The sequence below is a fragment of the Mastomys coucha genome, unplaced genomic scaffold, assembly GCF_008632895.1.
Source record: "Mastomys coucha isolate ucsf_1 unplaced genomic scaffold, UCSF_Mcou_1 pScaffold23, whole genome shotgun sequence".
Taxonomy (NCBI): Eukaryota; Metazoa; Chordata; class Mammalia; order Rodentia; family Muridae; genus Mastomys; species Mastomys coucha.
This window is the reverse complement of record NW_022196906.1, coordinates 31,912,264-31,926,168: the sequence shown is the minus strand read 5'-3', so window position 1 is coordinate 31,926,168 and position 13,905 is coordinate 31,912,264. Positions and strand designations below refer to the sequence as shown.

The 13,905-nt window shown below is 38.0% G+C and overlaps 1 protein-coding gene and 1 pseudogene across 1 annotated transcript; one reads left to right on the top strand and one right to left on the bottom strand.

Moving 5' to 3' along the window:
- Nucleotides 1-7,388: 7,388 nt before the first annotated feature.
- On the bottom strand, nucleotides 7,389-8,439 carry LOC116072276 (olfactory receptor 8B4). The gene has a single exon (XM_031343637.1). It carries the CDS (start codon nucleotides 8,349-8,351, stop codon nucleotides 7,407-7,409), a length of 945 nt encoding a protein of 314 aa, XP_031199497.1. The 5' UTR covers nucleotides 8,352-8,439; the 3' UTR covers nucleotides 7,389-7,406.
- Nucleotides 8,440-12,167: 3,728 nt separating this feature from the next.
- LOC116072860 overlaps nucleotides 12,168-13,905 on the top strand; it is a 3,246-nt pseudogene continuing 1,508 nt past the window's right edge.

Below are 13,905 nucleotides of genomic sequence, written 5' to 3'. Positions count from 1 at the left end.
ACAAGAATAATAATTCTGGCAATTTGAATACAGCATGATATTATAATCATTGTATTATTGATGCTAATTTTTATGATGCTTGATTTATAAACTAAACTTTATAATAAGTATATATTTGTGCAATAAATCATACTATATCCAGGAGTCAGTATTATCTGGGGTTCCAGGTATCCAATGGAATCTTGGAATATACCACCCATGAAAACAAGGCTAATACTTATTAATAATGTGTGTGTGACAGGAAGAACTTTCTTCAACATTGTGTTTATTATTCTGGGCAGCTGTTTTGTGCATAATCATAAATATTATGTATTAATTTTGCATTGTAATTTATAGCTTTAAAAAGCTTTTCCAATTAACATTTTTGCCTAATATCTGTGGTGGAAGAGCAATATTAATCATTTACTCCTCTTCTTCCCTCTCCCCCTCATCCTTCCTCTTCTTCTGAATGATCTCAGTTGTGAGAATAAATTCAGGGAGTCAAAGAGAAAAAATTATCAATATGTCTTTATTAGTAGAAATGCCAGTAATTGCCAAGTCTTGCCATGCCATGGAATGACATAGTTCCTACCCCCGTGAACAGATGGTTGCTGTGAGCATTAAGTCTTGTTTCTATAATAATGTACATATTTTCATGCTCTGCCTTCAAGGAATGTCCTCTCTACCAAGGTTAGTGGCTCCATGACAATCAGAGACAGCAGGAATCTAGGAGGCAAGGATGTTTCTAATCCCTCCTGCAAAATCATAGAACATCGTGATCTTCAGGACAGCCCAAAAAGCTGGGAAAGAACTCTGAAAACATGAGTTTGAAAATATATACTGCCTCAACTATGCAAAAATATAAGGATGCAATATGAATTGTATAAGAAGCTTCATAGACCTAAAGAAACAGACAGAGGTGGCTTGACTATGAGCCAGCTTGTCAGAAAGATACTATGGAAGGAGATAAAGAGATTTAGGGAGTGGTGATCACAGGTCAAGGTGCCAACCAGCTATATTTAAAAAGGCAGACAGATCATTGAATTCTTTTGCAAGGTTAACCAAAACAACAATAACAACAACAAAGTGCTTGCTGTCCTTTCCCTAAGAGTCAAGTGGCTAAGGTCATAGAATGCTGATTCTTGGAAAGGTCAAGAGGGAACCTGGAATAAATGACTGAATTAATACGTGAATAAAAAACACCTGGGCTTTTGGTATGCATGAGATGAGCTAGCAGAGAAATAGAACTATAGCAGTTTTTTTTTTTTTTTAAGAATGTTTTTCTAGTGAGAGCTGAGCTGTCAGGAGATCAAACAGGTCTTGAATAAATTTTTCTAACAGGATTTCTGAACATGGGTTGGAAATCCCAAACTTACAGAGCTAATACAGCTCTTTTAGAATGTTTCTGGCTTTCTGGTTTTGGTCAAAAAAAAAAAAAGTCCAAGAATTACTTTTAGAATTTTTTTCTAATTGGATTTCTGATTTGGTCAGATAATCCAAGAATTTTTTTATAGCAGCTTTTCTGACTTTGGTTGGAAAATCTGTGAGCTATCCAGAGTGCTTTTAGAACTTTTTTCTAGTGAAAGAGACTTGTATCATGCAGACTACAGAGCCAAGAGCTATCTACATAGAGCTCTGTAGAGAGCCATCTTGAGTAGAACATAGGCTGTCAGCTTGGGCCCATGATTTGACTTGAGCTGTTTGTTTTGAGGCTCCCAAACACGCCTTCTCTCAGGAACCCTTCTCCAAGCTAAGGCTGGTCCTTGGCAAGTAATCAGTCATGTCACCTTCTCAGACCCTAAATTAGCCCAATGGGAGACAGTAAAACTGGAAATGGTAATAGCAGAAGCATGGCTTGACTTTGCCAAAGTTCAGTTTGCTTCAGTTCAGGTCATAAGCCAGTGATCGAGACAGTGGATATATGGCTGTCAATAAACAAGTTGTTAATCCATTTCAATCTTATCTACCCAATGAGTCAATCTTCCTCTCTTAGAGGGGACCAAAGAAGCAAAACTAGGAATATAGGTTACCCTGTCCTCACCGGTTCACTCCAGTGATCCTTTAGTAATAGACATACTGCACAGTAGACATTCTCCACTTCTTAGCATAAAAGAAAAAAAGAAAAAGGAAAAAAGAAAGTTTTCTAGAATACAGTGTTCTCGAATTGAATGCTAAGTTTTCCATTTCCCATAAAAGTAAAATGCTTAGCCAAATGTCAGTAGAATTAGTTACTAATTGAATAGGTAAAGCCCCCTTTTGTGTTATCTCACTCAGTCCTGTGTTGTCTTTCTGCTCAAAGTATAAACAAAACCACAAAGTCCTAGTGGCCATCTGGAAACCGTAATGAACCTTTGAGAATAAGCTCACATCTAAGAAGAGGAGAAGAAAGATAAAGACAACATCCTCAGTGACTCAGCTCGGTCACACCATTCCTGAACTGCCCACTTCTAGATGCCATTTATGTTCATATCCACTTGAGCCATTACATGCTCATACCACCACAGCAAGACTTTGGCGACTAGCAGCTGGTACACTTGCCAAATGCATTTATTTCACTTACAGACGTGTGACAGGAGAGTGTGATCTGTGCTGAGAATGACGATCACACTGAGTTGGACACAGACACCTTCCCATCTGCTCCTCAGAATATAGCATGCCACTCATCCTTTATTTCTAAGAACCCCTAAGCGCTCCTTGGGATCTCCTCTCACTATTTGGTGTCTCTCACTTATCTTGCCTTTTTGTGTTTAGAATAAGTGAGAAGTCTACACTGGCATAAAAATATTTTAATCCATATAACTCAAAAATGTTATGCCTTAATTGTTAGAAAAAATCTATATCTGTCTCAATACTAATAATGTTTAATAATATGTTTTTAATTTATAACTGATGACAGATTAATCAATCAGAGCCAGAGTTGTATTAGAAACTCAGCATTGTATGAGTGCCTTGTGACTTGGAGAGATGCTTCAAAGAGCCAAGAAAAATAGACGAAAGGCATAACCTAGAGGAATCTCAACTGACCTTCTCTTTCTAAAGAGAAAAGAAAACAGCCTTATTGAAAATCTACATGTGGTAAAGATCCAAAAAACGAGCCAGGCAGTGGTGGCTCACGCCTTTGATCCCAGCACTTGGGAGGCAGAGGCAGGCGGATTTCTGAGTTCAAGGCTAGCCTGGTCTACAGAGTGAGTTCCAGGACAGCCAAGGCTACACAGAAAACCCCGTCTCAAAAAAAAAAAAATCCAAAGACAATTGGTCTTAGCAGAATCACCTTTGGGACATCTGATATCAGCTATGACTATAAAACAGCAGATCCTGTTTGTTCCCATTGTGACAATTGAGAAAAAGTTCTTCAACCTGAACCCAAACTATCAAACAAAAAGAGCTATAGTCAGCTTAGAAGAGAGGCAAAGACCTTCTGGATTTATAAGACAGCAAGTTTCTGCAGAAGCAATTTTTGACTCTTAACTGGCTATTATAAAAAATTCAAAAAATGTTCTTGTGAGTTTCTGTCATTTCAGATGAGGGTGGAAGAACTCCTTTTCAAAAGATCCAAGTCAGAGTTTTACTAGGTGAAACTTAAGCTTTCTCTACTCATTCCAAAGCCAAAGGAGAATAAACACAAGAAAAGTTATTCTTGAATTTAATACATTTACTTCAGTGTTACTTTCTCCTTGGGGATTATGACCTCACTTCTTCCCTGTGCCTACTCATAGCTGACAATGCTGATTGATTTTTTCCTTCACCCAGTTGATAACAAGTTAACTTTTTAATGTTTTATTTTAGTTACCACATTTCTTCCTTCCTTTTCCTCCCTCCAAACCCTCCTATATGCCCCTACCCACCCTACCCATTCACCTTCAAATTCATGAACTCTTTTCTCGATAATTGTTATTGTATCAGTGTGTGTGTGTGTGTGTGTGTGTGTGTGTGTTTATCCTGTTCAAAGCTTGCTACCCATATGTATGTTTTCAGGGCTGCCTGGTGTGCTCTTTCCTGGAGAAGGCCACCACTCCCAACCCAGCTTTCCTCAGTTTCCTATAGTACTTTCTGCAGGCTTGGAGCCTTGAAGGTTTTTCTCCATCTAGTTTGGTATGTTCATTGGTATCATCCTTGTTAAGTTCATGTTTGGGCAATCATGTTGGTGAGACTTCATGCATGAGCTTCTGATCATACTAGAAAACATGATCTTCTGGCAAACTCCCTGATCCTCAGGCTCTTTCAATCTTTCTGCTTCCCCTTCTGCAAAGTTCCCTGAGTACACGGCAGGGTTTTATAGATGCATCCATTAGGGCTGAACTCCATAACTGTATTTTGATTGGTTGTGATTTTTTTTGTAATGTGTAGAGAGAATCTCTTTTGCAATGTATGGAAGTATCACCTGTCAATAAAATGCTGCTGGCCTACTAGCTTAGGCAGGAAATAGGGAAGTGGAAGTTCTGATACAGACAAAGGATTCTGGGATAGTCAGTCACAGTGCCCAGACTCTAAAGAATACAGTTGAATGAAAGTGTAGGAGAAGTAACTAGCCATGTGACATGACTTAGACTAGTTTAAATGGGATAATTGAGTTATGAGTTAGTAGAAATTAGCCAAAGCTATTGGTCTAGGCATTTATTCATATATAAGAAGTCTGAGAGTCATTATTTTAGGGAACTTGGGTGTGGGCAGAAAAGCCTAAGGTAGTGGTCTCCATCTGCTGCAAAGAGAAGTTTTCTTGGTAAGAGGCAAAGACTACATTTATATGTGGGTATAAGGGCAGATGTTGTAGATTGTTGTTAGCTTTAGCAAATTGATGGTTATAGATTCTCCTCCAATAGCCACGACTTCACTAGCACTGAGTAGTTAACTAGGCTTCAGTACTATGCACACTGTCTTTCTTGTTGAGCAGGTTGAAGTCCAATTAAAGAATTGTTGTTTACCTCCAAGGTATGCATGCCACTACTGCATTCTCCAGGTTAAAGTACCATGCTGGTCATTGACATGGTCCATAGACATGATAATTGGGTAACACTGTTAGTTTCTTCCCTCCTATGGAAGCTTGGATGGTATCTTCTGGTACCATGAATGCTAGTCTTCAGAGAAAGAGCATTCAGGTCAGTTCCAGATCAGGAGTCTCTGGACCCTCTTTCTAACGTACATGATGTCTTCAGCAATAGATACTTACAAGCCACAGCAATAAGCTATATATTTTGGGAATCTCTTGGACCTCCCTGGATATCAAATTAAACGGAGACTTATCATGTCTAGTGCTGGGGGTTTTGTTAGATGGTCTTTGTATCTTAGAGAAAGCACCAACACCCAAATGAGAAATGTTCATTAAAACTATATGTACATAGTTATACATGAAATTACATGTATTATAGAAGGTTGGTAAAGCATTGATAGTATTTTTAATCCTTCATTTTTTTCTTTTCTTTTTTTGTTTTATTCAGGGTTTCATGGTGTAGCCTATGTAAGTTCCCACTCTAGATCCTCCGGCATGAGTGCTAGACTGCTTGGTATTACATATATATTCCACCATGCTTAGTTGTTGCCTTTCCTCAGTATTGACTCTTTCCTAATATCCCAAGAGTCCCATATGTTCTAGATGGGACTACACATTGTCCTATGAAAGGTGGGATTTAGCTATGCCAAGAAGACTGATTAGCATAGGCTCAAATCCAATAAATGAGGTACTATACACTAGGCTCTTCATAGTACATGTAATATATACAATACTTTTACATGCTCAGTAATGTAGAATCTCATCATTATCATAATCTAGACATAATACAGGTATCCACACTTTCTCTCTTCTTCACTGACCTTTTCCCTTTAACATATTTGAAGAAAATACAGTTTGTCTTACCTCTAGTCAATCAGCCTCACACTGCAGATGTTTCTTCTTGCTACTCTAAGCTACCACACATGACATCTGGCTGTGGTGTCACCAAGGACACTTGGGCTGTTCATCATCCTAGTAGATCTGTGTGTATATCAGCAGAGGGGCAACCAGAAGCCTCACTTCCCTTCACTGCTTTATCTCTCACATTATACAACACCAAGCATCTCTCAAGTTTCTTTAGAAAAGTTAAGAGACATAGAATACACGTAAAAGATGTCATCTTTCATTGACTTTCCCAGTGTAAAAGCAAAAGCACCAATGTTTCTTCAAGAATACCTAATTTTTGCATTATTCTTAAATAATGCCTGTTCTTCCACAAAAAGGAGTCTGGACTTTCACATTTCTCAATATGGTCCAATATATCCCTATCTTCATTTTTCTCTGTATACCCAAGGTAATATGAGGGCATATTTCTCAAAAGATGAGCTATTCAATTTAGGATAGCTAAATATTAAACATAGTGGTAGAGAATGATCCTTGCCATTCAGAATGAATATCCAGTCCAGCCTCCCTGAGAGATAAAGTATTTTAAGACTCCACCTCCTTCCTGGTTCTATAAAAGATAAAACAAACACAAAGAGGGACACATACACAAACTCACACACCTACTTGGAGATGGTAAAATCTAAATCAACCTTGTAAAATAAAGGAGGGATAGATATATCATTCACATAACTCCAAGCTGACCTTGAACTTGCCATCCTTCTGTATTAGCAAGAAGGTAGACAGATGAGACAAAAGGTTGGCTAAAGCAAAAAGATGAAGTGTTCAAGGCCATCCTAAGCTCCCTATCAGGTCCAAGACCATCCTGGATACAAAAAAAAAAGACATTATATAAATAAAAATATTTTTTCCTAAAAGTACCATACTTCTGTGATGTACTCAGCATCTCCAGGGAAAGGCAGGGCAGCATGTTACATAATCATGCAAAAGTATAGAAGTTCTATGTTCTTCATCTTACCCTCAGCTATAGAGCATAGGAGATTTACCAATTAGAAAATCACTAGTCCTAGGTACCATCTCAAGGAGCAGGAATTTTGAAATGAAGTATTTGAGATTTCATTCATTTTTACAAATCAAGGCATGTAAGTTTCTTGGATGAGAACTTTTCTTATGTATATACATATATGTGAAAGGGAAGATTTATAGCCTTCCTGGTCAAGTAATCTCTTCAATATTTAGAAGATTATTACCTATGAAACCCAAGACTCTACATTTGTTCTTTGGTAAGACAAGTCATAAAGCTGATAAAGTTGTTCCAGGGCCTTGTACCAATCTGTACCCATTCTTCCAGCTAGAAGTGTTCTTCCTAGACAAATCCAAGAAAGAGAATGGAAAGTACATCAAGTTAATAATCTTCTTGAGTCTAGTATTGTATCCAATACATAATAGCACTTAGTAGATGCAAAGTTGGGCCAAAGTAATACCAAGTGCTATAAGAGATATCCGGTTTTTAACAGTAGAATGGAAGCCTTGTTTGTGAAAAGCATACTTGAGTATGTTTATTAGAATTTAATTCCTAATGATAGCACCAGACTCATCAGAAGAGCACTCTCTTCAAGGTTTTATTTAGGGCAAGTTTAACATCTTTATTCCTCAAACTATAGATCAATGGGTTAAGCATGGGAACCACATTGGTATAAAATACTGAAGCAAACCTTCCATCTTCCATTGAACCAGGGAAAGAGGTTGTTAAATAGGTGAATGCCCCTGACCCAAAAAACAGAGCAACAGCAACCACATGGGAACCACATGTGCCAAAGGCTTTGGATCTACCCTCAGCAGAAGGAATCTTAAGAATGTTGGAGAGAATCAATGCATAAGAGATAAAGATGCTGATACTGGATGCTGTGATGACTATTCCAACAACAATAAAAAACACAAGCTCGTTAACATAGGTGCTGGTGCAGGAGAGCTGTAGGAGTGGGAGAACTTCACAGAGATAATGGTAGATCATGTTGGAATCACAGAAAGTAAGTGTCAGCATGCTTCCAGTATGGGCCATGGCTCCAGCAAACCCTATCACATATGAACAGAACATCAGCAGAGTGCAGACCTGAGGAGACATGGTAACTGTGTACAGCAGAGGGTTGCAGATGGCCACATAGCGATCATAGGCCATTGACACCAGCACATAGCACTCAGAATTGACAAAGAAACAGAAGAAAAACAGTTGAGTCATGCATCCCATGTAGGAGATAATGTTTTCTGAGACAAAATCAGTCAACATTTTTGGGGTGAACACACAGGAATAACAGAAATCTATAAAAGACAAGTTGAAGAGGAAAAAGTACATTGGAGTATGAAGGCTGGAGTTCAACCCAATTAAGGTGATCAACCCCAAATTGCCTATGACAGTGAGCACATAGATACCTAAGAAGAAGAAAAAGAGAGGCAGCTGGAGAGCTGGTTGGTCTGAAAAACCCACAAGGATAAATTCAGTCACAGAGGAGCTATTTCTTGGAGCCATTCTCTTCTGAGACATAACCTAGAGAAATGGAATAAAGCACACAATGACAGCTATACACATGCACATTAGAAGAAGGCTGTAGAAGGTAAGTCAGTGAGTATGCATGCCTACTTTTCTTTGGCCTCTCTTCTCTCATCTGCACTTTTCTTCATCTTAAGCCACTAATAGTGTGACTGAGCTCATTTCCCATGGGCTGATTAAAGAATCAAGCTATTTATTTACATGGATAACAAGGATTCTGTTCTTGCCTAATAGATGAGGAAGCAGATGACTTCTGGCTACGCATGGACTTTCAAAAAGCTAACTCAAGAACCAAGAGTTAACTCAAAGCCCAGTGCCTTAAGCTTCGTTAAATGTAGATCTGCAGAACTTTTTCTATCCAGGACTCTCTCTCTCAACCACACATGAAGTTCCCACCTACAGAGAAAATCAAGCCCAAAGTGTTCCTTGTTGGGTCTGTTTATACTGCCTTCCACCTCCAAATCCTTTTACGTACCTTGCCTTAGAGTCGATGCTGAAGGCAGCAGAGTAATAAGTGCTTTCAAAAGCCCTAGTGTATCTGTTTAGAAGAAAACCATCAAGAAAGATAAAATTCAGAACTTTCGTTCCCTTCTCCTTGGTTCTTATCAGTGCAGTTTTATGCAATAGCTTTTTCCATTATCTAGAAGATGGTGTTGCTATACCACAGGTCTTCCACACTCAGGTGTTCAGTCTTCTTACTCTCCTGGTACTAAGAATCTGTGCTTTATATGGCCCCAGTTCTCTGGAGTGTTCATGGGAAGGACCTTAGTTAAGGTGCATCATCCCAGTTGCACCTTCAAGCAAACAAGCAAGCCTTTTGACAAGAAGTAAAAGCTGGCATATTGCAATAAGTTGCACAGTAATCTTGGGGACCTGATTAAGGCAGATTCCCTTGGGAATTTCTCTAAAATCAGTCTCTGTGGAAATGAAACTACTGTCATCGTTTATAGGCTTTATTAGATATTTCTGTTCCATCTAAGTGGGAGCTGAAGTTCTACTTGAACTTCCCCTGTACACGAGGAATGTTATATTATTATTTGCTAAGTTTGGAAGCTCATTTTTTCTCTCCTTTATTCTTGGAGCCTAAAACTGACTTTAAGAAGAAAAGACCCCAAACTTAGTTTCTACCATTTCCTATTTCTCCTGGGGAGCTTTCAGGGGAAGATAAAGAGAACAGTTCACATAAAATGTTCCTAGGTCCATGAACTTCTTACAACACTGAGACACAACCACAGTTGCCACCTACACTACAGAAAGCCATAAACAAGCTCTTATTAAAATACCATAGCACACATGAGGGAAGCACTCCTATCTGTTTGGGATAGGAGATACTTCAGAGTTTGATCCTACTGTTATTTAGATGATAAAGCTGTGTTTCATCCTCTCAAACATAAACATCTGCACTTGTAAGTTTCCACTGAGGCTACCTAAAATAATTTGCTTTCCTCAAATGGCCCTAAAAGACACCATTTATCCTTGTATGAATATTAATAGCATGTCCTTTTACTCTTAAATATACTTCATGGTGGATTGCAGATTTTGTGTTTGTACTACTAAAAAGAACACAAGCAAGTATTCAGGCCCTCTGGCCCTGTGGTCTTGCAGATTGACTAATGTCTATCTACTTTTTGTCAACCCTCTGGCTGCCACCTTTTTTACCCTTCAAAGTCCTCCTTAACTAAACTTACTCTTCCTGTACATCTATTATCACTTGGCCTTCAAACATAGAAAGGGCTTAAACTACAAGCTGCTTCTGATTTACTGAAGCCAGGAACTTTAAGCAAAAAAGCTAGAAACTCAAACTACATACCTAAAATAGATTAGAAAGAAAAACCAAGAGCAAGCAAGGATAAAATAATAAATTGGTCAGCATTGTTTAACTTAGAAAAAAAGAGCACTTTCTACTACTAGGTGCATGCTCAGTATGTACATAGGTTGACTTCAATGCATGCTAAGTAGTGTTCATACCACAATTATATGTATAAGCCCAAAACTGAAAGCAACCTACAGGTCAGCCAACTGTAAAATGGATAATAAATAGTGGGATTTTCAACAATTGTGGAATTGTAACAAAATAAGACTTCATTTAGCCATGAAAGTTCATGATATCAAGCTATCATGGAATTAAAGAAAACAAGCACAAAGGGGCTCATGTCTGAGGCTCCATGTAATTGTGCTTTAAATATGAAATGGATTCCTGAACTCAAGCTTTGAATGCCTGGTCTCTAGTTAATTACAGTGTCTGAGGAAGTTTTAGAACCTTTAAGATATGATATGGAGTCAGTGGAAGTAAGTCACTAGGGATGTAACTTTGAGGATTATGGCTAGTCACTAAGTCCTTCCTTGTCCTATGCTTCCTTCTACCATGAGGAGAGTAGCCTCCTCCTTCACACATCCTACCTCCAAGATTTCCTGCCAAGTAATTAGTTCTGAAAAATGTAAGCTAAAATGCCTCTTCTATTAAGTAATGATCAACTATTGGAAATATTTTGTCACAACAGAAATAAGCCAAACATACATGCATACAATTATAGTTTATTTATTTTCATGTACATTTGCTGTTTAACTCACATATATGTCTATATTGCTAGCTTCCATGTAGGTGTTAGGAATTGAGCCCAGGTCTTCTGGAAGAGCAGCCAATGTTCTTAACCACTGAGCTGAGCCATCTTTCCAGTTGCCAAAACACCTTTTTGTTTGTTTGTTTGTCTGTTTTGAGATAGTTTCTCTGTGTAGCCTTGATTCTATTGGAACTCACTCTGTAGACCAGGCTGGCCTCAACCTCATAGAGATATGACTGCCTCCACCTTCTGAGTGCTGGGAATAAAGGCATTTACCACCACTGCCTGGCAAAACAAGCTATATATGTTTTATGTTTGTTTGTTTGTTGTTGTTGTTGTTTTGGTCTTTGTTTTTTGGGGAGGGTTTGTTGTTGTTTCATTTTATTTTTTGAGACAGGCATACAATTTTTTTAAAACAAAAAAATTAACCTATTGCTTTAGAAGTCAAACGTTGGTTTCTCTCACTGGGAATTGGAGGCTAGTAACTGGAAAGAGACACAAAAGACAGGCTGCTGGTGGTGTTCTATTTCTGACATGACTACTGCTTAACTGTACCTAGTTAGCAAAACACTAATCAATTTATAGAAATATATGTTAGACTTAAATTAAATGTTTAAAGAATAAGTGGAGAACAAAAAAAAAATCACCCACTAAATTAGTTTAAGCATAAAGTTTTTAAACATCTTGTGCCATAATGTTATCATTTGGAAAATGGGTATTTGCTGTCCTGACAACTTGTTATATAGAAGAACATGCAAGAAAAATAGCTCTGTTTTTATTTCTCATCTATTATATGTCTCTCAAAATAAAATTCTGTTTTAGTTTTTCTTATATAAAAGAAAGAAAGCTATAGAAAAGATAATTAATGCATTTGGAGAAATCATAGCATTATGTTCCAAGCATTATGCTGGATGTTTTCTAATACAATACTGTGTGTTTATAACAACTATGGAATGAATATGCATGTGGCAAATTGTATTTTCCAAAGATGGCCACTCTCTCTCTCTCTCTCTCTCTCTCTCTCTCTCTCTCTCTCTCATACACACACACACACACATACACACACACACACTCAAACACACATACATATATAGTTTGCATCCCACGTGCTCTTGGTGGATGCAATAGGACTGATGCTCTTCCAGCAGAGTGATGGGATCTTGGCCCTATGAGTGCTCTGGAGCTTCTTACACCAAAATAGTACGGTAAAATGGATGCTACATGACATCCAGCAAGAGATCATACAAGGATGCTCATTCTGCAGTTCTTTCTCTTTTGTCACCTTCCTGCTTCATTCAGTACAGTGTGTTCAGAGCACTCTGACCTTGCTCCAAAATACACTGCAAGGTAAAAATTTATGATTATCTTTCCTGTGTTAAAAGAGAAAAGACAGTTTTGGGATACACATGAAAGGAGTAGATATCAGAAAAAACACTCAAGGAGGTTTCCAAGGGAATAACCATGACAGCTCTGAGTTATATGGTCCAGTCAGATCTGCCTGCTACACAGAAACTCCCCTTTCAATTGAATGATGTTTTTGAGGTTTGTTTTTATTAAAAAAATGGGAGTTTCTTCTCAGTACGTATACTTTCTTACCCACCACATTCATCTACTTGGGATGGAAGCTTAGCAGCTGTTGGCAGTGAATGAGAAAGTATTCTCTCTATTCATCAGTGTAGATGCCACCTTGTCCATCGCTCAACAAATATATATCAAGAACGGCTATTTTTGCAGTATTAAAATATTTTATATTTAGAAAAGTTCCTCTTGATTTTTAAAATAAAATGTAGGAATTATTAGTGAGACATACAAAATTTATCTACTTTTTCTATGAAAGATGTTACAGAAACTAAGTAAAACTTTATAAGAGTAAAGAGGAAAATTAAGAAAGTACTAATGTAGAGGGAAAACCACTAGAACAGGGAACCTGTGAATTCTTGGTGGCCTGTGACTTTGGGTTTAGTGAATTTCCTATGCAGGACACAAGTGATAAAATCTGGCACAATGCTGAACCCCAAAGGAGGCATCTTATGGCAAAATTAAAGGAAAAAACTCACAAAGGAAAATAACCAAACTTATCTTGGTCTTCAAAAAAGAAAATCAGACAGAATATTTCTTATGAATCTATAATCACCTCCATGAGTAAGGTAAAAAAATCAATATTGCATGTATAATAACAAAAAGTCACTATGGAGAATATAATTTCAATACAAATGCAAAAGAAATTCCCCAGATAGACATGTGGGGATCATGAGCTCATCATGGGAATCATTAAACCAACACTAAACAAGATGACATAACTAAGAATCACATGAATGAGACACACAAAACATGCCTTATAGTGTTTGCTACTTGTAGAACTATTATATGTGTCAGGGCCAGAATTGTAAATAAATGCATTGAATATGTTTAAACAAATAAAGACAAATTGAAGGTTTTGTTGTTGATTTGGTTTAATGTTTGTATTATGTTAATTAGGTTCCCAAAATTACATGAGAATCCTAATATAAGATGCTAAAGGTCCCTGTCCCCATTTGGTTTTGATTGGTAAATAGTTTCCTGCAGCTAACGGCTGGGCAGGGAGACAGAGTCGGTATTGGGGATTCACAGGCAAGGGGATGGAGAGAGAAGAAATTAGAATGGCTGTGCCTGGAAAGGAATAAAATCCAGTTTTAAAAGCTTCTGTTCCAGAGACAGCCGCATCTTCTCATGCAGTGCCAGCCTTGTCCCATAGACAAGATGGTGAAAGTCGGTGAACAGATTTGGTTGAATTGGCCACCTGGTTTCCAGGGATACCTTCTGCTCTGCACTTGGCAAAGTAGAGATTGTTGCTATCAATGACCTCTTCATTGACTTCAACTACATGGTCTACATGTTCCAGTATGACTCTACCCATGGCAAATTCAAAGGCACAGTCAAGCTACCACGGACCGGGATTTCTCGCGGGGTCCCTGTTCCGCGGGACACGGGATTCTGGCCAGGTGGGC